Source organism: Neofelis nebulosa, chromosome 9, assembly GCF_028018385.1.
Source record: "Neofelis nebulosa isolate mNeoNeb1 chromosome 9, mNeoNeb1.pri, whole genome shotgun sequence".
NCBI classification, from domain to species: Eukaryota; Metazoa; Chordata; class Mammalia; order Carnivora; family Felidae; genus Neofelis; species Neofelis nebulosa.
In genome coordinates this window covers 41,199,377-41,221,682 of record NC_080790.1, presented here as the reverse complement: position 1 = coordinate 41,221,682, position 22,306 = coordinate 41,199,377, and the positions used below count along the sequence as shown (strand labels likewise).

Sequence of the window (22,306 nt, the reverse complement as noted above, 5' to 3'; positions counted from 1 at the left end):
TCTTCGTTTTGGTTTGGTTTTAGAGTTTTGTTTTTATAACCCTCTAACAGGGTGAAAATTTTTAGCTTAAGCGCCATTAAAAAAAAAAAAAACAAAAAAACAAAAAAAACAAGCCACAGAGGGTGAGATTTGGCCTGCGGGTGGTAGACTGCTATCTCTTGCCTTAGAACAGCCACAAAAGTGAACACATCATTTGTCTGGGTCCCGTGGAAGACCACCTGCAGAGACCCTCCTTTCTTGGACTCTTCCTTATGGGGATGAATGGCACAGTTAGTCTCAACAGCTGTATTGCCCTCACATGCTCTCACTTTCTTAGGCGAGTATACAATAAGAAATATCTATCCAGCCCCTGGAAAGTGGCTCATTCAAAGTAGATTTTGAGGCCTAAGGAACTTGGAAAGGTTGATGCCGTCCATTTTAATGGCTTGTTTTTCGTGTTTTAACTTTTAAGCTTAAAGAAAACTTGGATCCAGCTCTAGAACCCATTCTTTTGAAGCAGACTTTCATGAGCGGTGGGCGGCTGCTCATTCGCCTCGGAGACTCAGACATTGACTACGACAAAAACTTCAGGTTCTACATGACAACCAAACTGCCAAATCCCCACTACCTGCCCGAGGTATGAGCTGCAGGTCTGGAATTCCCAGCCTGAGCGGACTATTATGTGTGATGGTGTCTGACATTTGCTGGGTCCTCCCAGCTCTGTCCTCCCCCTCTGCTCTGCCACTCCCCTTCCTTCCACTGTCCTCCACTCTTGCTTCCCTTCTGAGTCCTGATTCTGATTCCCGTTGCCCTTCTGCTCGCCATTCAGCTGGACTCAAGCTCTCCCCACCTGGTCCCTAGGCGCTGCTCCCCTGTCTGCCACCCTGCCCACTGCCCGGTGTGCTGCCCTCTGCACCTCTGCAGCACTGTCACCTTCTCCCTCCCTGCCCACAGCTGCTTGCACAACACAGGGAAGCATTGCCTTCTAACCATTCTTCTCCCTCCTTCAGCTCAAGGCCATTTGTGCCCCTCTTGTGGTGGCTCATAAATGAACCAGGGCTTCACTGAGAGTCTGTGGGGAGGGGGGACATGCCTATGTTTACATGTGCAAATACCCTTGGCATACAGCCCCAAATAAAGAAGTTGCCTGCTGGAAACATCTGGTGACTGGCACTTTGGAGAGTCAGGACTCAAACATCCAGGGTGTCTGTACTTAGAGTTCTGGAGCGGGGAGCATCTTGTCCTCCCTCATGCCCTTAGACCTTGAGGGGGTCTGTGTGTGCTTCACTTCCATACAAACGTCCCTGAGCCACGACAGGATCCAGAAGTACCCTTACTCTGGTACTGCAGAGCCCAAGGCAGCTGCAGCAGAAATGAAGACAGCTGGGCCTCCTCTCCCTTCCCACAAAGGGCTCCAAGGGCTCGCTCCACCCCTGCCATCCCTCCGCGCTGCCACAGCTCCAGGCACAGCCACACACACTGCAGGGCCCCCCCCCCCACCCCAGCCTGGTGCCTCTCCCCTTCTCCGACAGAGCAGTTAGGGAAGCAGCTTCACAAATGGAAACTTACTCCTTCACCCCGGTCCCCTAACAATAAAATCCTTGCATAAACCCTCCAGACAGTGCCATGTTCACCTCAGTTACTGAATTTGTCACAGTGGCCTGTCACTGAACACACTCAGGTGACATGACACTGGCACACTTGTTGAGTAAGAGGAGGGACATGCCGCCAAAAGCCCAGGTAGGCCTTTCCTTGTCAGCCTTGAGGGGTTTCATTCACACAGCCGCTGCCAGAGCCCGTGTCCCAAGTGCCACTGTAAAGTGCAGAGAAGCGACCACTGTGCCGACATACAGCCTCCGCACGCATTTAACTTTTGGGAGGGAGCATCGCACACCTTACCCAACACTAGCTCTGCGGCTGTGGGCCAGTGATCCCGTCTTCTGGAGCCCCAAGTGGAGAGAAAGCTTACTTCAGGATTTGCTTAGATTAGATAAGAATAGCATGTAACATACAGGACATTCAAACACTTTTTTTCTTTAGCTGTTAACTTACTCAAGTAATATTATAGCAATAATTTTTTATTGAAATGTTATGATGACATAAAATGTGTAAAGCTCTATTTAATATCAATAATAGCTTCATTTTAACAAGCACAAACTATGCACAAGTCACTACGACTAAGTGATTTTATTATCTCATTTGGTCTTTGCAGTTACCCTATGACTTGTAACTATTAGCATCCCACTTTTTAAGTATTAGGAACCGAAGCTCAGCATGGATGAGCGGCTTGCCCAACACACATGAAAGGGGCACCCGGAATCAGAACCCAACCTTTCTAACCCTTTGCTGGCTCACCTTTCCTTAAAGCACCATGTAGGATTCTAAGATCTGTGGCCTGTGACGAACAAGACTGTCACTTACACTGCAGGGAAAACCGTATTAGGATTTTTGTAAGACACGATATGCTTGGTGGGTTTGTGGGTGGGTGGGTATGTTCACAGTTAGACCTGAGATACATCCAGTTGGGTAAAAATGGGCCATTTCCACTAAAGAAAGCCCTTCTTATTTTATTTGTATGAATTTAAGCATTTTTATGTAAACCTATGCTTCTCTTCCAGGTGTGCATTAAAGTCACCATCATCAATTTCACTGTAACCAAATCAGGTCTGGAGGATCAGCTGTTAAGGTAAAGAAAAAAGCGGGGGTGGGGGGGGGGAGCAAAGGTTTGCTAATATTTTGTAGAAATTTTGACAAAGAAAACATTTTAATGTGTGGAAGCAGCAGTCATGAGTCCTCAGTCATAAAGAGGGTAGGAAATGGCCAGGTTCTGTATCTCCTGTCACTTTTGCAGCTGCCACGCTTGTCCACAGTCTTCTCAAGGAGGTCAGGGAAGTGCCCCTAATTCTCAGCCACGGTTTGGGCCAGGCCTGCAGCCCAGCCCGGCCTCTTCTCCTCTGCTGGGCTTTCCAGTCCTGGACAAGTGAATGAAGTCAGTCGTCTTGTGGCTCCTAGAGATGCATTGCTCCGCACCAGTGGGGAAGAATGCTACTCCCAAATAGATCTTTCCTATTTTTACTTGTCTCTAGGTGTTTTCTTAGTGTACAGTTTTACCTGCATTTGTCCACCTCAAAAAAATGAAATACGCTCCTTCAGTGTATACTCTGTAATTCGTCTCCATTTCCCAAAAATGAGATTATGAATATTGATTAATTATCAGAATTAGCCAAGAGGCTTAGGAGACAAAAAACATTTAATATTTATTGAAATAATAATATTGATATTACTTAACAATGAATTTTATATGTGTATATGAGGATATATGTGTATATATGTATGTGAGTGTGTGTGTGTGTGTGTGTGTGTGTGTATACATACATTAAAAGAAAATATAATTTGACCCATGTTCAAAAAAAATCAAGTCAAATTCATCAAGTCAAGTCAAAATGGAGTCAAGCTGGCTGGCTCAGTCGGTTAAGCATCTGACTTTGGCTCAGGTCATGATCTCAAGATTTGTGGGTTCAAGCCCCACATCAAGCTCTGTGCTGACAGCTCAGAGCTTAGGACCTGGAGCCTGCTTCGGATTCTGTGTCTCCTCTGTCTGCTCCTCCCCTGCTTGCACTCTGTCTATCTCTCTCTCTCTCTCAAAAATAAACATACATTAAAAAAACTTTTTTAAAAAACGGAGTCAAGATCATCCTGATTGATTACTATTATCACTGAGTTTAAGTCTTGTTTTCCTTGTTTATTTTAAGAATTTATCCTGCCAACTGCTAACTTGCTTAACTTCTGCTAGGCAGACAAAGGGCATTTCACCATATTTTAAGGACATGTTATAAGGACATGGCTGAACACTCTCATACCAGTGTATTCCCATTTAATCCATTTACATTCAGTGTTATTATAGAAAGATACGGGTTTAGAGTCATTGTGATGTCTGTATGTTTTATGCTTGTAGTGATGTCTCTGGTACTTTGTCTCACAGGATCCCCCTTAGGATCTCTTGTAGGGCTGGTTTCGTGGTGACAAATTCCTTCAGTTTTTGTTTGTTTGGGAAGACCTTTATCTCTCCTTCTATTCTAAATGACAGACTTGCTGGATAAAGGATTCTCGGCTGCATATTTTTTCTGTTTAGCACACTGAAGATATCGTGCCAAGCCTTTCTGGCCTGCCAAGTTTCAAAGGAGAGATCAGTCACGAGTCTTATAGGTCTCCCTTTATATGTGAGGGCACGTTTATCCCTTGCTGCTTTCAGAATTTTCTCTTTATCCTTGTATTTTGCCAGTTTCACTATGATATGTCGTGCAGAAGATCGATTCAAGTTACGTCTGAAGGGAGTTCTCTGTGCCTCTTGGATTTCAATGCCTTTTTCCTTCCCCAGTTCAGGGAAGTTCTCAGCTATAATTTCTTCAAGTACCCCTTCAGCACCTTTCCCTCTCTCTTCCTCCTCTGGGATACCAATTATGCGTATAGTATTTCTTTTTAGTGTATCACTTAGTTCTCTAATTTTCCCCTCATACTCCTGGATTTTTTTATCTCTCTTTCTTTCAGCTTCCTCTTTCTCCATAACTTTATCTTCTAGTTCACCTATTCTCTCCTCTGCCTCTTCAATCCGAGCTGTCGTGGTTTCCATTTTGTTTTGCATTTCGTTTAAAGCGTTTTTCAGCTCCTCGTGACTGTTCCTTAGTCCCTTGATCTCTGTAGCAAGAGATTCTCTGCTGTCCTGTATACTGTTTTCAAGCCCAGCGATTAATTTTATGACTATTATTCTAAATTCACTTTCTGTTATATTATTTAAATCCTTTTTGATCAGTTCATTAGCTGTTGTTATTTCCTGGAGATTCTTCTGAGGGGAATTCTTCCGTTTGGTCATTTTGGACAGTCCCTGGAGTGGTGAGGACCCGCAGGGCACTTCCCCCGTGCTGTGGTGTATAACTGGAGTTGGTGGGCGGGGCCGCAGTCCGACCTGATGTCTGCCCCCAGCCCACCGCTGGGGCCACAGTCAGACTGGTGTGTGCCTTCTCTTCCCCTCTCCTAGGGGTGGGATTCACTGTGGGGTGGGGTGGCCCGTCTGGTCTACTTGCACACTGCCAGGCTTCTGGTGCTGGGGAGCTGGCGTATTAGCTGGGGTGGGTAGGCAAGGTGCACGGGGGCGGGAGGGGCAGGCTTAGCTCGCTTCTCCTTAGGTGATCCACTTCAGGAGGGGCCCTGTGGCAGCGGGAGGGAGTCAGATCCGCTGCCGGAGGTTTGGCTCCGCAGAAGCACAGAGTTGGGTGTTTGCGCGGAGCGAGCAAGTTCCCTGGCAGGAACTGGTTCTCTTTGGGATTTTGGCTGGGGGATGGGCGGGGGAGATGGCGCTGGCGAGCGCCTTTGTTCCCCGCCAAGCTGAGCTCTGCCGTCCGTCCGGGGGCTCAGCAGCTCTCCCTCCCTTTGTCCTCCAGCCTTCCTGCTTTCTGAGCAGAGCTGTTAACTTCTGACCTCCCAGACGCTAAGTCGCGCTTGCTGTCGGAACACAGTCCGTCCGGCCCCTCCGCTTTTGCCAGCCCGACTCGGGGGCTCTGCTTGGCCGGCGAGCCGCCCCTCCGCCCCGGCTCCCTCCCGCCAGTCCGTGGAGCGCGCACCGCCTCGCCGCCCTTCCTACCCTCTTCCGTGGGCCTCTCGTCTGCGCTTGGCTCCGGAGACTCCGTTCTGCTAATCCTCTGGCGGTTTTCTGGGTTCTTTAGGCAGGTGTAGGTGGAATCTAAGTGATCAGCAGGACGCGCGGTGAGCCCAGCGTCCTCCTACGCCGCCATCTTCCGGAACTCCCCATACCAGTGTATTCCCGTGAAAAGTTAAGCTTAGTTGCGCGACCAGCTGTCAGCACATTACTCTGTCTGAGACAGGCCAAGTGCTCAGAGAAGGGAAAATGATGAGACTTGGTCATGGAGTACAAAATCTCCAGGTTATATTGTATACCCCTCTCTTCTGAAAAAGTTATTGAACAAATGAATTTGAGATGATTATTTCTTATGGTGTCCATATTGTAATTTTTAAAGTTTCTGAATTCAGTATGTACGTATCAAATGAACAGTGGGTTATTCTATGAGGCAGTTCATCCTAGTGGGTGATAGCATGTGCCCTGGAGTCAGCTAAGCCAGCTACAAGCCCAGCCCTGCCTCTCATACTCACGTGACCTCAGAAAGTGACCCACTAGGGTCTGTTCCCTCATCTGCAAGCTGGGGTGGTAACCACAGTGCCTACCTCAAAGGAGCATTCAAAGATTAAAAGAGAGAATCCACATAAAACTCTGAGTAGGGGGCCTGGCACATAGTGATGCTTAATGAAGATGAGCTCCTACAAACAGGGGGCTGGGAGCAAATTATGCATGGACAAATAAAGGGAGACATAAGTTCCCATGTCTGGGCAGGGGCAGAGCTGGAGGTAAGGCCCCTTTATTAGACACCATTAAGACTCGTTTCATGGAGGTGGTGAGATTTCAGCATCTCCCATAAAAAGAATATTCCAGGCACCATATTCAGCCTGGTACAAGCAAGCATTAGAAACAGAAATTGAATGATTAGAAAGATCATGCACTGAGCAGGTGAGAGAAGATGAGCAGAAGCCATGGGGACTGTGGTAGGGTGTCAGTTTTGAAATACAAGCTAAAGAATCACAACTAACATGTTATTCAGTGAATAGCCACTGTATAAACCCAGCAAAAGAGGGGCCTTGTGCATTAGGACATGGCTAGTAGCATTAGTACTCAGCTAAGTAGCAAAGAAAAAGAGAAGCAACTTTAGGGCAATAATAAAGTCATAACTTAAGCGTTCAAACCTTGGTTCCAGTGATGTGGTACGACTTGAGAAACCCGAGTTGGAAGAACAAAGAATCAAGCTCATTGTGAGAATAAACACTGATAAAAACCAGCTGAAAACTATTGAAGAGAAAATCCTGAAAATGCTCTTTACATCTGAAGGAAATATTCTGGACAATGAAGAACTTATTGACACACTCCAGGATTCAAAGGCAAGTAAAATATTTTGAGTATTTATAGAAAGTGTCTTGGTTTTTTGGGTGCCTGGATGGCTCTGTCGGTTAAGCATCCGACTTCAGCTCAGGTCATGATCTCGCGGTCCACGAGTTGGAGCCCTGCGTCGGGCTCTGAGCTGTCAGCACAGCTGCTTTGGATTCTGTGTCTCCCTCTCCCTCTGCTCCTCCCCGGCTCACACTCTGTCTCTCTCTGTCTCTCAAAAATAAATAAAAACATTTAAAAAAATGTGTTACTGCAAAAGTTACACCTGCAGCTTTTGAGGATTCTGCAAAGTCTTTTCAGCAAGAATGGCAGCCGCACCTGGGCTGCTGGGGTAGCACCAGAGTGTGTCCCACTGGCAGGGTCCCTCACCCCCCAGTGGAAGAGAAGGGAAACTGTACACAATAGCTTCTCTCATCTTGTCTGCATTTTTAAAATAAAGCATGTAAAGAACCGGGACAAGGTGTAAATTGAAAGGAAAAACAATTATATTCACATTAATGTCACCCCTTCAGGAAGCCTCCCTGGTATCCCCAACTGGAATTAATCTCTTCCTCCTTAGAACACCAGTAGCGACTCATCCGACTCTCTTTTATAGCACTTGACACTGTTTACCTTATGTCACCATAATCTAATTACATGTCTCATCTCTCGTGTTAGGCTGTTCAATCTGGTGTCGAATCGGCAAACAGTTCAGCTTGATACTCCTTCTCCAAGGGCTCACCATGGTGCTTCGCGTATAACTGGTGTTCAGTAAAAATGTCTTGCTAGTAAGATGAAGGAGGTCTACATTAAACGCATAATCTTGCACTGAATTGTTTGGCAGATTCAAACCACAATTTTAAAAGTATACTGAGAATATAGCCTGTAAAATGATTTTCATCCATTCGTGAGAAACAGAAAATAATTTACTTTAAAAAACCCTTTGACAGGGAGTACAGAAGGTACGTTCTTTGTCTTTCACTGACATCAGAAATGGTTTACTGCTTTACATCCTACAGTCTCTTTACGATCTCCGTATTCAAACAACAAACAAGTAATTCTGGGGCTCCCATTTCTTTCCTCTCTTTGTCAGTCTCTTTATCCTCTTGCCGTTCATTCTTCCTCGGGTTTTTAGCTTCTGGAAGTTGGTGGTTAACCCATTTATTTTTTGCCATCAAAACTTTACACACAAATTGCTTAAAGAATGTGCTATTTGTACAAGGTTTGTGATAGGATTCCCTGCCTTCTTGGTGTGCCCCACCACCACCCCCACCCCCCCCCCCACGACTTCCTCCATAAAGACAGCTACATTCATCTCTTTTTTGTTTTGGTTATTTGGAGTTTTACATCTTTTCCTCAAATAATAGACTCATATTGCTACTTCTTGAGTTTTTCTTTTATACATTCACTGTTGTCTATACCTCTACCACACCCACACCCCCCCATACCCCCTTTCCTCTCATCCCCCAGCCTCCCACCGTAGTTCTATCCTGATTATAGTTAAACATCCAATGTTTACATTGCCTAGAAATACGAAGTTCTGGCTGCGAGTATTGCAGGGGCTAAGGAGAGAAGGGCTAGAGCGTCACCCTTCAGCATGTATACACTTACCAAATCTCTGTTTTCATTGCGGAACCAGGCCCTCAATTGTGCCTGGCTTCCTTCCATCAAAAAATCCTCTCTTTTAGGGGTGCCTGGGTGGCTCAGTCAGTTAAGTGTCCGACTTCAGCTCAAGTCATGACCTCACCCTCTATGAGTTCAAGCCCCATGTCGGACTTTGAGCTGTCAGCACAGACAGTCTGCTTCGGATTCTGTGTGTCTCTCTCTCTGCCCACCCCCCCAAAAAATAAATAAACATTAAAAAAAAATTTTGTTAAGCCTCTCTTTGAATTTCCCCAGGGATGAAACCTCTATTTTCCAGTCAGAGTGGGGTTAAGGGCAATCCCCTGACTGGTGGTGGGGAGATGACTTGGGAGTCTATCAACCAATGCTTATTTTAGGCCCTTCCCCCTTCCAGTGTTTGGACGCCTCTTAAGCCTTTGAAGGGGATTTGTATTTTACAAATTGAGTGACTTCTTGGTTTTCCCCTTTGCAGCCTAGGAAACTGTTTTCCTGGGTCTGCTAAGTCATTTACCATTCTACTCTCTGCTTTCTGGTTCTCAAATTGTATTGGCATTTCCTCTTCCATTCTTCCTATCTTTGTGAGTTTGCACTGTTTTTAAAAATCCCTTTACTATAATTTTGTTGTGGTTTCAATAGGGAGTAAGGTAGATACATGTGTTCTGACTGCCTTCTTTCTCTGTAAGCTGGTTTCTTTCTGTGTCTGCAGGGAGTTGCCTTACAGATATCCTTTCTACAGGGCAGAGGTAGGACCGATTATTCCTGGGCCACATTTCCTGCCATTTCTTGCCTGTACTTTATACTCCCCTAACCTCCCAAAGCCCTCAATTTATTTCATTTTTTAAAGTTTGTTTATTATTCGTATATTTTTAGTAATCTCTACACCCAACATGGGGCTCAAACCCATGAACCCAAGATCAAAAGTCACATGCTCCCCCAACTGAGCCAGCCAGGCACCTCCCAGACCCTTCATTTTAAAATATGTATCATATTCCCTGATTACTGCTGAGACCTCAAGTCTCTTGGGCATAAAACCTATAGGTAGTTACTAAACTCAACTGAAATATATACAAACAATTCTAATACTCTCTGGCAAAAAGAAGAAAATAGTCCACTTTGTTTTCTCTTTAGCCCTGGTGGAGTCTTCATTATCAGGGCCTCGAGCTCCCCCCAAAATAAAGAATTGTTTGCAGGTAGGTCTCCTTGATCCAACTGCTTCCATATCAACTTCCTTCTTCCTACTCATATGTAAATGTTCTAGTTGAATCCAGTACTGAGCTTGAGGCTTCCCATGCAGCCCTGCTCTTTCTTGTCCCCTCAGGTTCCTAAGGGGTCAACACAGAGAGAGAGTTTGAGCCTTTGGTTTCTGGAAAAAGCTGAGTCCCTCCCTTCCCTTTCCTGGAGGACAGGGGTGGACAGTCTAGAATTAATTTAGCCACTAGCCACATGTGGATATTGAGCCCCTGAAATGTTGCTAACCTGAATTAAGATGTGTTGTTACATACCAGATTTCGAAGACTTAATCTAAAAAAAAAAAAAAAAGTAGAAATATCTCAGTAATTTTACATGGATTTTATGCTGCTATAATCAACATACTTTGGGTTATATTGGGCTAAATAAAATTATTGTTAAAATACATTTCACTTGTTTCTTTTTACTTTTAATAAACTGAGAAAAGACAGAATTATATATGTGGCTCACATTAGGTTTCCATTGGGCAGTGGGGTCTAGACAGAAAGCCTGTTAGACCCCCTTTTAGCTCTCCTGTCAATAGAGCAAATACTAAACAGCAGTTCACATAGTGATTTTTCTAGTCCCTGCCCTAGACTCTTTGACTTTCTAGACACAAACCTCCCAACCCAGGGATATCCACAGCTGAAAAAAATGGGGGTTGAGAGAAGACGACAAAGACAGATAGCAATATAGAGAGACTGAGGGAGACAGAGAAGGGAATCTTAGAAAACCCATTGGCCAAAAGGCTCTCCAGAACCACTAACCTGAAACAGAACAGCAAAGAACAGCAAAGACCTTGAAAATATCTCCAACTTACTTAGGTTATAATCCTTTGCAAACAACAGCTACTATCCCCAGGTTTCCTTATGTTCCTCACACCTATGAACGCTAGGGAAAGAAAGAATGCTAGTCTTCCTTGTTATTCCAGAATGGGATATGACACCACTTCCTTCCAGCCTCTCTCCACCCCCCTCTTTGGGGCAGTTTCATGGATGCCCCTTCTCCCCTCATACCTTCTTCTGTTATGTGAACACTGCATCATTTCAGGACTGCTCAGGGGGAAATCAGGAAGCATCTGGGAGTACTCGGTCAGGTGTCCCTTTCAGAAACACATCAGATTTGAATCTCAGAGAAGCACTGCTCTGTTTTTGTCAGCTGTTCCCATTTGCCTACCCCCCTCTCTGGAAGGACAGTGGTTAGCTTGGTCCTGAGATTCAGTTATTCTATTATTGTAATCACTAAGTCACTATATCCTTATTTCTGTCCTAGACCTAATTGGGTATATGCCAAAAATCCCACCATTTTTTTAAAAAATGGAACCTAAGAACTTGTTTTTGTATCTTTATTCAGATCACTTCAGGTGCCATTAAAATCAGGCTAAAGGAAGCTGAGTCCACTGAACTGATGATAAATGTTGCTCGTGAGAAGTATCGTCCAGTAGCCACTCAAGGCTCTGTTATGTACTTTGTTATTGCAAGCCTCTCAGAAATAGATCCTATGTATCAGTATTCATTAAAATATTTTAAACAGGTAAGTACATTGTTTTGTCTGTGAAATCTATGTCTTTGGTTTCCCTTTAAACCCCATTGAGTTACGTTTTTGACTCAGACAAATCATGAGTCTATTTATCAGGTAAAACCCTCTAGGAGTTTGGGTTCAGTCTTTTGGTTCAAGAGCAACCAACCTGCCATGTCTTCTCAACACTCAAGTGCTCAGCATGCACAGAAAACTGTAGAGGAAGAAAGGAAAGATTTACTCTTGACCTCCTCGACTAACCCATTTAGACTCTGCTTGTCAGTGGGAAGGGTAGCAAAAAATTTGCACCAGTCTTTTACCGAAAACATTCGCTATGTCTTATTTGGCAGTTCCTCCACATTGCCTTGGGTGGTGGGTTTCTCTAACCTACTGGTCTCTGACCTCCCAGAAGGCAGAAATGAAGCCTCAGCCATCCCTGCCTCCCCACCGTGCTGCTACGTAATTAGTGTTTCATGAATAAAGAGTCTGTTTCCATCCCTCCGTAAAAGAGCAGTTGAATTTTTATGACATTAGACCGAACTTGGTTTTGCCTCTAAGTGTCTAATTCAGGTTATAGTTAAGGGTCCAGCAGCAAGAGGAGCTGCAGGAGAGAATGGAAATGAATAATTGGAAGAAATGAGAGGCATGGTGTTTAGACGCGCCTGGGCTCTCTTCCCACAAGATGTGCATTTGCTTTAGCAGCCTTAAAAACCATTTGTTCTGGGGTCAGATCTCAGCTTCTAAAGACAGGGCTTTGCTGTTCTCATGTCTCTGCTTCCTTCCTTTCGTTGGCAGGTATTAAACTAAGCAAGGTCACAGGATGAGAAAATCCTTGAATTCCACCTAAATGACTTTCATAATGGTTTTGGAGGTTTTGGAATTCATGCTTTCCAAGGTTTTAAAATCTCCTTCAGGAAATAAAAATGAAGATGCTCTGAGAATATCTCAGGCTGACAGAAAAAGGGCTATGGGATGAATCATCAATGCACTGGGGTTCTTCTGTTTAGAAGGGAAACTAGAGACCCTAAACATATTTGTACGTGACCAAACTGGCCTGGGCATCATCTCCCAAAGCCATTCATAACTGCATGTCACGTTGAAATTATTTAGGGTGTATCAAGATTCACCGTGTTTTATTTTGGCACGAAACATCACATCTCCACTGGATTTTAACTTCTCTGTTTCTCATTAGGTTGTTAAAGAAAGCTCCATCCTCTTTTCTTCTAAGTGTTTTACAGTAACAACTCCATTCCCCTTTGTCGACCAAACTTTGGGGAGAGTTAACAAGGGCTTTCCCTTAAATTTCAGAGAAGATTCTAGCACATTCTTCCCACATCCTAACAATTATGTTGGAGAAGTGCCAAGAAGTGCACATGACCTTCCCTTGCCCTTACATCTCTCACCCCAAAATGATTATCAAACTTGAGTTAAGGACATGAAAAAACTGGTTCTGCCAGCTCACCTCCATTTTCCAGTTTTCTGCCTCACATCAAGATGATGCCTTTTTGAATATTGTTAGGTGTTTGGCAGTGGTTCATTGCTGAAAGATGGGGTGGGGGGGAACAAAGGAGAATGCAGAAAATAAATATCACTTATCAATTTGGGATGAATTCTGGCTTTTTCATAGTACAGTATTCGTCTCCTGTGCTGCTACTGACTCACAAAATACAGGGCCAAGAAGGGCGGGAGTGAGGAGCAGGGATTTTTTTTTTCTCTACAGGAATTGAATTAAATCCAAGACATTGATAGAGCTCTCTTTCACACAGTTGTTCAATACAACAATTGAAACATCTGTAAAGTCAGACGATCTAGAGCAGCGCATGGAAATACTCCTGGAACAAACGCTTCTAACCGCTTACGTCAATGTTTCCAGAGGACTCTTTGAGCAACATAAACTCATCTACAGCTTTATGCTGTGTGTAGAGATCATGCGTCAGCAAGAAAGCCTAACTGATGCCGAGTGGAATTTCTTTCTCCGAGGTTCTGCAGGATTAGAAAAGGTATGTGTTTCACGTTTGGATTGCAAATGTTATTCTAAATAGAGCCCACAAGCACCTACCAATGCTCTGTAGTGGCTGAAGGTTATACATTTGGTTGTGTGGCCCAGCGATGTGGGCACTGAGGGTCTAATGGGCCAGGCTGTCACTCAGCAATGTCTGTGCAATTTCTATGCAGCCGTGTCCTGGGATTCGGGGAGTAACCAATGAACTAGTAGATGTGATCATGTTTTGAAAAGTTGACCATCTTACAAATATGAAGAGTTAAAATTCAATAATGTTGTAACTCATAGATTTGGAAATACTGTTTGGGCAATCATGACTCTCTCTTCCCTGGACACAGCTTTCATTATAAAGCACAGGACGTAATATAACTGGACTGTCACCTGCAATACCGTAATACGAGTTCTGCTGCACTTGCCTTCTTTGCATTCATCTTTCTATCGAACTTTCTCCAGCCCCTTCAGCTGGACTATGTCACCTCCATACTACAGACCTGGTCAGCCACAGAAGTGAGCCATGCCCCCACAACTCTTGACTGAAGTTCCATCTTAACCCCACTTTAAATTCTTAGCTCTATCCTCCCAATCTTGAGCCCCACCCTTGGTCCCTGGAGACATGACATCTGCACCTGTTTGCCAGTGTTTGAGCCTCAGTGTATTGATGGGAGGTTGAGCTTCATGCTTTTTTTATTTGACTTTCAGTGCCCTATGCTCCCAGGACAAACCCAGACAAGACCTCTCCACCAGAGGTCCTTTCTCCCCACTCCCCACCCATCTTGCATGCATTCATATTCTATTAATGCTTTCTTAATGCTATCTTAACTTCATAATCACAGTTAATACATACAGAGGGCTTGCTTTGTGTTTTATGTATATCAGCTAATTTATTCCTCTTAGTATTCCTCTTAATGTGAGTTCCTAATTTTGTCTCCAGCCTTCAGATAGACAATTAAGCACAGAGAGATTAATTTGTCATGTTCACATACTTAATAGGATTTGGAACCAGCACTGGAACTCTCACAGTCAGTCTGTAGAGCTTGCACTCTTGCCCACTTCACTCTACTGCTGACTATTAGTCACTCAGCCAGGCCTTCCCAGTGCATTATTGTCTTTCTTTCCTCATGGCACTCTGTTAACAGCCTTGTTTACAGTTTTCTCTAGCAGAGGCTTGAAAAAGTTAAAGAACTTTCCAGAATCAGATAACTAATGCATGACAGAGTCTCATTCAAACCTATGTCTTAAGTTTCTAAAGCCCATATCCATTCCAGTACCACCTGCTACTTCTCATGAACAACATATTTTGAAAAGAAATGTAAAATATGTTTAAATAGCATCAAACACAAAACTTACAATTGGGGGTGCCTGGATGGCTCAGTCAGTTGAGCATCTGACTCTTGATTTTGGCTCAGGTCATGATCCCAGGATCATGGGATCAAGCCCCACATCAGGCTCCATGCTCAGCATGGAGCCTGCTTAAGATTCTCTATCTCTCTTGGGGTGCCTGGGTGGCTCAGTCAGTTGAGCGTCCGACTCTCAGTTTCAGCTCAGGTCATGATCTCATGGTTCATAGGTTCAAGCCCCAGGCTCAGTGCAGGGCCTGCCTGGGATTCTCTCTCCCTCTCTCTCTGCCCCTCCTTTGCTTATGCACTCTCTCTCTCAAATTAAATAAATAAAAATCTTAAAAAAAGATTCTCTCTCTCTCTCTCTCTCTCTCTCTCTCTGTCTCTCCCTCTCCCTCTCTCCCACTCATGCTCTCTCTCTCTAAAGTAAAAGAAAGACAAAAACACAAAACTTAAAATTAGAAATCATCTTAAGAAACTTCTCAAAAGTTTTTTATTAAACTTTCTTTTCCTCTACCACGAGGAAATTAGAATGATTCTTGACTGATTTTTTTTTTAGAAATGTGTTTGGAGGACATCTTTTATCTAGTCACTTTATTTAGTTACTCATATGTTAATACTAGTATTTCCCATTTTTATCATAAATGCTATATATCAATAAAATCAATAGAATACAAAAGCAAACTACATGATCATCTTAGTAGACACAGAATAAAGCATTTGACAAAACCCAATATCTTTTTATCATAAAAACACTCAACAAACTATTAATGGAAGAGAACTCCCTCAACTAGGTAAAGGGCATGGACAAAAACCAACACTAACAACATACTTAATGGTGGAAGCCTGGATGCATTCTCCCTAGGATCAGAAACAACACAAGGATATCTGCTCTAACCACTTCTTCTCAACATTGTACTGGTGATTCTTGCCAATTAGGCGAGTAAATGAAATAAAAGTCATCCAGATTAGAAAGGAAGAGGTAAAAATATATCTATTTACAGATGACATGATTTTGTATATAGAAAATACTAAGGAACCTGCTTAAAAAAAACTGAAGTATTAGAATTAATAAATGAGTTCAGGAAGGTTGCAGGATACAAGATCAACATACAAAATAAATTTGTATTTCTTGTATATGCTTGCAATGAACAATATGAAAAATGAAATTAGGAAAAAAGTCAATTTATAATAGCAGCAGAAAGAATAAAATACTTAGAAGTAAATTTAACAAAAGAAGTTCAAACTTAGGCTCTGAACTACAAAACATGTTGGAAGACCTTAGAGGACCTAAATAAGTGGGAAAATTCCTACATTCATGGATTGGAGACATAATACGGTTAGGATGGCAACATTCCCCAAAATGATCTACAGATTCAGTGCAATCCGCATCAGAATCCCAACTGACTTCTGTGCAAAAATTGACAAGCTTATTGTAAAGCTCATATGGAATTACAAAGGATCCAGATCCCAAAGCTTACTGCAAAGCGGCAATAACCAAGACTGTATGACACCAGCACAAAGATGGACAAATGGATAAATGAAATCAAATTTGAGAGTCCAGAAATAAAACCATATGTCTGTAGTCACTGATTTTTGGCAAGGGTGCCAAGATAATTCATTGGGAAAAGAAGTCTTTTCAACAAATGGTGTGGGCCAACTGGACAGCCACATGCAAAATAGTGAAACTGGACCCTTACATCACACCATATATAACTTGAAACATACCAAAAACCTAAATGTAATAACCAAAACTCTTGTAAGAGGACATAGGAGTAAATTTTCATAACTGCATATTTCACAGTGGATCCATAGATCTGATATCAAAAACATGAGCAAAAAAAGAAAAAAATAGGTAAATTGGACTTTATCAAAAATAAACATGCTTTTGTTTCAAAGGACACTATTAGAAAAATGAAAACACTGGGGCACCTGGGTGGCTTAGTTGGTAAGTGCCAGACTTCAGCTCAAGTCATGATCTCGCGGTTCCTGGGTTCGAGCCCTGTGTTGGGCTCTGTGCTGACAGCTCAGAGCCTGGAACCTGCTTCAGATTCTGTCTCCCTCTCTCTCTGCCCCTCCCCCACTTATGCTCTGTCTTTCTCTCAAAAATAAATAAACATTAAAAAAATGAAAAAAAAAATGAAAAGACAACCCCACAGAGTGGGAGAAAATACTTGCAAATCATAGCTGATAAAGGATTTGTACCTAGAATACACAAAGAACCCTTACATCTCCACAATAAAAAGACAAATGACCCAATGTAAAAATAGGCAAAGGACCTGAATAAATATTTCTCCAAGGAAGATATACATAAGCATGTGAAAAGATGTTCAACATCATTATTCATCAGGGAAAAACCTTAAGGACATACCATTCATCCACACTAGAATGGCTGGAATCAAAAAGACAGATAATAACAAGTGTCGGTGAGGATGTGGAAAAACCCTCATACACTGCTGCCTGGAGTCAAAACTGGTGCAGCTGCTTTGGAAAACAGTCTGGGAGCTCCTCAGACAAAACATAGAATTAGTGTATAATCCAGCAGTTCAACTCCTGGGTATGTATGAGAAATGAAAACATGTCCACACAAAAAACTTATACGTGAATATTCATAGCAGCATTATTCATAGTAGCCAAGAAGGTGGAAATAACCCAAATGTCCATCACCTGGTGAGTGAATAAACAAAATGTGGTCTATTCCTAACAGCAGAATATTACTTGGTCATAAAGAGGAATGAAGTACTGACACAAACCATGACATGAGTAAAACCTTCAAGACACTAAACTAATAAGCAAAAGAAGTCAGTCACAAAATACCACATGTTATAAAATTTGATTTATATGAAGTGTCCAGAACAGGCAAATCTATAGAGACAGAAAGCAGTTTAGTGGTTGTTTAGGCTGGGGCCAGGGGCAGATAGAAGGGTAATAGCTAAAGAATACCTGGGGTTTTTTTTGAAGAGATGAAATGTTGTAAAATTCACTGTGGTGATGGTTGCACCAACCTGTGAATTTACTAAAATACATTGGATTGTATGCTCTAAATGAGTGAATTGTATCTCAATAAAGCTACTTAAAAATCTAGTATAGGGGCGCCTGGGTGGCTTAGTTGGTTAAACGTCCCAACTGTTGATTTCGTCTCAGGTCATGATCTCACGGTTCATGAGTTCAAGCCCCATATTGGGCTCTGCACTGACAGTGCAGAGCCTGCTTGGGATTCTCTCTCTCTCTCTGTTCCTCCCCTGCTCTCTCGCTCTCTCTCTCAAAAATAAATAAATAAACTTATTTTAAAATGTAGTATAGAACCTCAGGCAAATGTTCATGAATTTTCAAAGAATTAGTTTCAGTCTATAATCACAGCTGTTTCTCTCTTTTAAAACTGCTTACCCACCTTCAGGATAAAATTAAATTAAATTAAAGTAAAGTAAAGTAAAATAAAACAAAGTGAAATAAAATAAAACAAAACAAAATTAAATTAAATTAAAATAAAATAAAATAAAATAAAACTGCTTACCCACCTTCAGGGAATACTTCCAGATGGCATAATACCTTTCCCAGAAGTTTCTAGGGATATAGGAAATAATTGGACATAACATACACTCAGCCCTGCTGAAATGAGATCATCACCTGTCTTGCTACTGATATTGCTATACTACTCAGCTTTCCCCATCTCCTAGAGGTGAGAACATCTGGGAATCAGATCTGAAAACTAGTCTTGAGGGGAATAAAATCATAATATTTGGGGAGTGGGGAGAGACTGGTGCAACATGTTGGGGAACAGGCCAGAAGTCGACTTCACAGATTTAATTTTAACCCTTCACCAGATCAACTGCTTCCTGTAAATGTCAACCTGGAAAGCTTTCCCCAGCTGCACTTCTGGGCAAAGGTGTACAGGTAGAATTGATTCAGCACCTATTACTACTTGGCCTCAGCAAATGGTTATTTTTAACATGCAACTGAAGCTTGCTTTTTCACTTGGACAAGGTGAAAGTATATTTTGTGGTTGTCTTTGTGACTTATTGCTCATTTTCATTCTGTCTTCTAATAGGAACGCCCACCTAAGCCTGAAGTTCCCTGGCTGCATAATGCCATGTGGTTCGCATGCTGTGACTTAGAAGAATCATTCCCAGTTTTTAAAGGACTTACACAATACATACTGTTACATCCTATTTCCATACGAATAGGTAATATGTCAAAAAGGATCTGCTATAAAGGGATTGTAAACAAGCTTGTGAATCTTTTTTTTTTTTTGAGGCATTCTTTTATTTTATTTTATTTTATTTTATTTTATTTTATTTATTTATTTATTTATTTATTTATTTATTTATTTATTTTGAGAGAGTGTAAGAGAGAGCCTGTGCGCACAGGGGATGGGCAGAGGGAGTGAATCCCAAGCAGAAGACATGCTGTCAGCCCAGAGCCCAGTGAGAGCTGGAACCCACGAACTGTGAGATCACGACCTGAGTGGAAACCAAGAGTGCGACACTTAAGCTGCTGAGCCACCCAGGCACCCTAGGCTTGTGAATCTTAACTTTGATGTTTCTTTTAATCTCTTCTGCTATATCAATATTTTTCACTAGGAAATTTCTTCATTATTAAGAAATTGTGAAGTATTTGCTCTCCCAGTTGAATGTTTGAGTTCAATGCTTGGCGCATGAATTTTCAATATTTTATGTTTACTATTATACCCATTTAAAAGGGATATACTTACCTCTAAGAATTGCCTTAGCTGCACCCCATAGGGTTTTTTTTTTTAACTTTTTATTGAAGGATGACATACATATGGAAAAGTGCACAAATCAAAATTGTACAACTACATATTATCAAAAATTAACTGTACTTATGAGCCCAAATCAAGAGCTAAAATAATACCAGCCTCCCATTATCCTTTCATACTCCCTCACAGGATCCTTTCCCTCTTCCCCAGAAGTAATGCTTGCTCTGAATTATAATATTCTATGTTAATTTTTCTCACAAGTTTTAATATGCAGCCCTTTCAATTTTAAAAGTACACATTTTATGTTAACTAAAATTTAAATAATAAAAAAAAGAATAAATAAAAAGGATGATTAGAAAAGCCCTGAAAAAAAGAAAAGTACATTTTTTTAGTTTGAAAGCATTTAGGATTTGGAGGCGCTATCTTTTTATTGTTTATAACGTAATTATGTTATAGAAATTGGGGCGTCTGGGTGGCTCAGTCATTTGAGCATCTATCTGACTCTTGATTTCACTATGATTCCCAGTTTCTCTTTGAAATTCCAGAATTTTTCCCATCATATCTTGTGAAACTATGCTGTTCATTATGACTAGGCTTAGGATTATTATCTTCCTAGTAAATTATTCCTTTTTTGAATAATATGCCCTTTACTCTAAATAGTTCTTTTTTGCCTTAAAATATATTTTCTAATGTTAATGTAATTAAAGTGCAATTATCTTGGTTAGGGCTCTGCCTCTATATATTTCTATACTCTTAATTTTAACTCTTTTGTGTCATCATCATGTTTTTGGTGTATCTTAAGTGGAATTTTGTTGTTTTGAGCAGTATGAGAGTCTCTCTTTTTTAACAGGAAAGTTTTAATTCAATGATATTTATTACAATAATTGCTCCATTTCAAGGGCTCTCAACTGGGGAATATTTTGTCTCCCAGAGGACATTTGTCAGTGTCTGGAGGCATTTTGTTTTTTTTTGTTTTTTTTGTTTTTTTTTTATTAAAAATTTTTTTTTTTCCAACGTTTTTTATTTATTTTTGGGACAGAGAGACAGAGCATGAACGGGGGAGGGGCAGAGAGAGAGGGAGACACAGAATCGGAAACAGGCTCCAGGCTCCGAGCCATCGGCCCAGAGCCCGATGCGGGGCTCGAACTCACAGACCGCGAGATCGTGACCTGGCTGAAGTCGGACGCTTAACCGACTGCGCCACCCAGGCGCCCCTGGAGGCATTTTGGTTGTCACAACTTGTATGGTGCTACTGGCATCTAGTAGGTAGAAACCAAGAATGTGGCTAAACATTCTGCAATGCTCAGAACAATCCTCCAGAAGAAGTAACCACTTGCCCCAAAATGTCCATAGTGGTGAGACTGAGAAATCCTGATCTGTTCAGACTTACTTCTATCACCTTATTATTTTTTTTAATTTTTTTTTTAACATTTATTTATTTTTGGGACAGAGAGAGACAGAGCATGAACGGGGGAGGGGCAGAGAGAGAGAGGGAGACACAAAATCGGAAGCAGGCTCCAGGATCTGAGCCATCAGCCCAGAGCCCGACGCAGGGCTCGAACTCACGGGACCCGTGAGATAGTGACCTGAGCCGAAGTCAGACGCTCAACCGACCGAGCCACCCAGGCGCCCCTCTATCACCTTATTTTGTGGGGATTTTTTTTTTTCTTGGCAGCCTTTTTCTTTGTTTCATTTGTTTTCTTCTTTCTTGCCTTCAGGTGGCTTATCCATTCTTTTATTTACCCCATACTTATTTGAAGTTCTGTGTTCTATCTCTACCCTTTGATAATCACTCTTCTACTTGTAATATGAATATTTATTTAACCAGTAAGTGTAATGATTTAAAATGTACATGGACCAGAACTTCTGGAATCCTAATGTACTTGTTTGATTTCTAAATAAAGACTAGAAAAAAATGAAATGCTCTTCAATAAATGCATCAAATAGAAATTATGTTTCTATATTGAGTGCCAGTTAAACAAGACACCTAGAGATAGAAGTAGAACACAAAAAGGAAAACACTCATAGGGGAAGGCTAGAGATGGCCAGTTAGGGACAGACGCAAAGCAGAAAGAACTAGATGGAGCCTAATAAACACACAGGCAAAGAAAGAGGGAAGGAGTAGAGGCTAGAAGGCAAAGTAATTCTGGAAACAACTCATCATGTTTGGACAAAAAGCACCATGTGTTATCCCTGTTGATTGGGACTAAAACTTCAGCTATTTAAAACTACTTTCCTGCTTTCATTTGTTAAATTTCAGGGTTTATTCTGGAAATCCTATACAATTGTGAAGGTTTGTACATGTGTGATAGGAGGGCTTATGTTCTAAATGTGAAATTTAGATCTTTGCAGGTGAAGTTTAATAATCAATTCCAATGGCATTCTTACCTTCTAAAGCTTCCTAATTGCTTAATCTTTTGTCTTTGATAGTTTCTAAGTGCTTCATGTCCTAATAATTGAGAGTTATTTAAAATATGCTCTTATCCTCTCTCGTTAGCCAGAATCCTAGTGAATATACAATAAATAATGAGAACCTCGAGAAAAAGGAAGTCCTTTTGGAATAAATGGTTCTACTATCTGGTCCTCAGAGTAACACAACCACCTTCAACCAAAGTTGTGTGCTGTGCCCTGTGGTCTCATACCATGTCATTGTCTTTATGCCATCTAGAAATTAGAAGTCTTGCAGAGGTGCACACTCCTCCAGAATAGTCTCAAGTGTCACTGAATTGCTGTCACCACATTTTTGTTATTATTAGACCCTCAGGACAGAGCCCCAGCAGACCAGCTGGAGAAAGAGGTTTTCTAGCCTGACATTCAAGCCAGTGATTTTGCCCAAGGTCCAACCAAAGGAACCTGTTTCATTACTAGAGGACAAACTGGCTGTGTTGGCTTGCTGAGAGGCTTACAGCACACTG

At 41.9% G+C, this 22,306-nt stretch overlaps 1 protein-coding gene across 3 annotated transcripts in view; it reads left to right on the top strand.

Moving 5' to 3' along the window:
- The window catches only part of DNAH6 (dynein axonemal heavy chain 6), a 254,336-nt gene that overhangs the window by 187,511 nt on the left and 44,519 nt on the right, over nt 1-22,306 (top strand). For all 3 annotated transcript variants that reach the window (XM_058683523.1, XM_058683522.1, XM_058683525.1), the window contains exons 57-62: nt 452-616; nt 2,598-2,665; nt 6,801-6,981; nt 11,171-11,350; nt 13,102-13,335; nt 18,723-18,858. In XM_058683523.1, the coding sequence (XP_058539506.1) occupies nt 452-616; nt 2,598-2,665; nt 6,801-6,981; nt 11,171-11,350; nt 13,102-13,335; nt 18,723-18,858 (964 nt within the window). The remainder of the gene's footprint in view (nt 1-451; nt 617-2,597; nt 2,666-6,800; nt 6,982-11,170; nt 11,351-13,101; nt 13,336-18,722; nt 18,859-22,306) is intronic.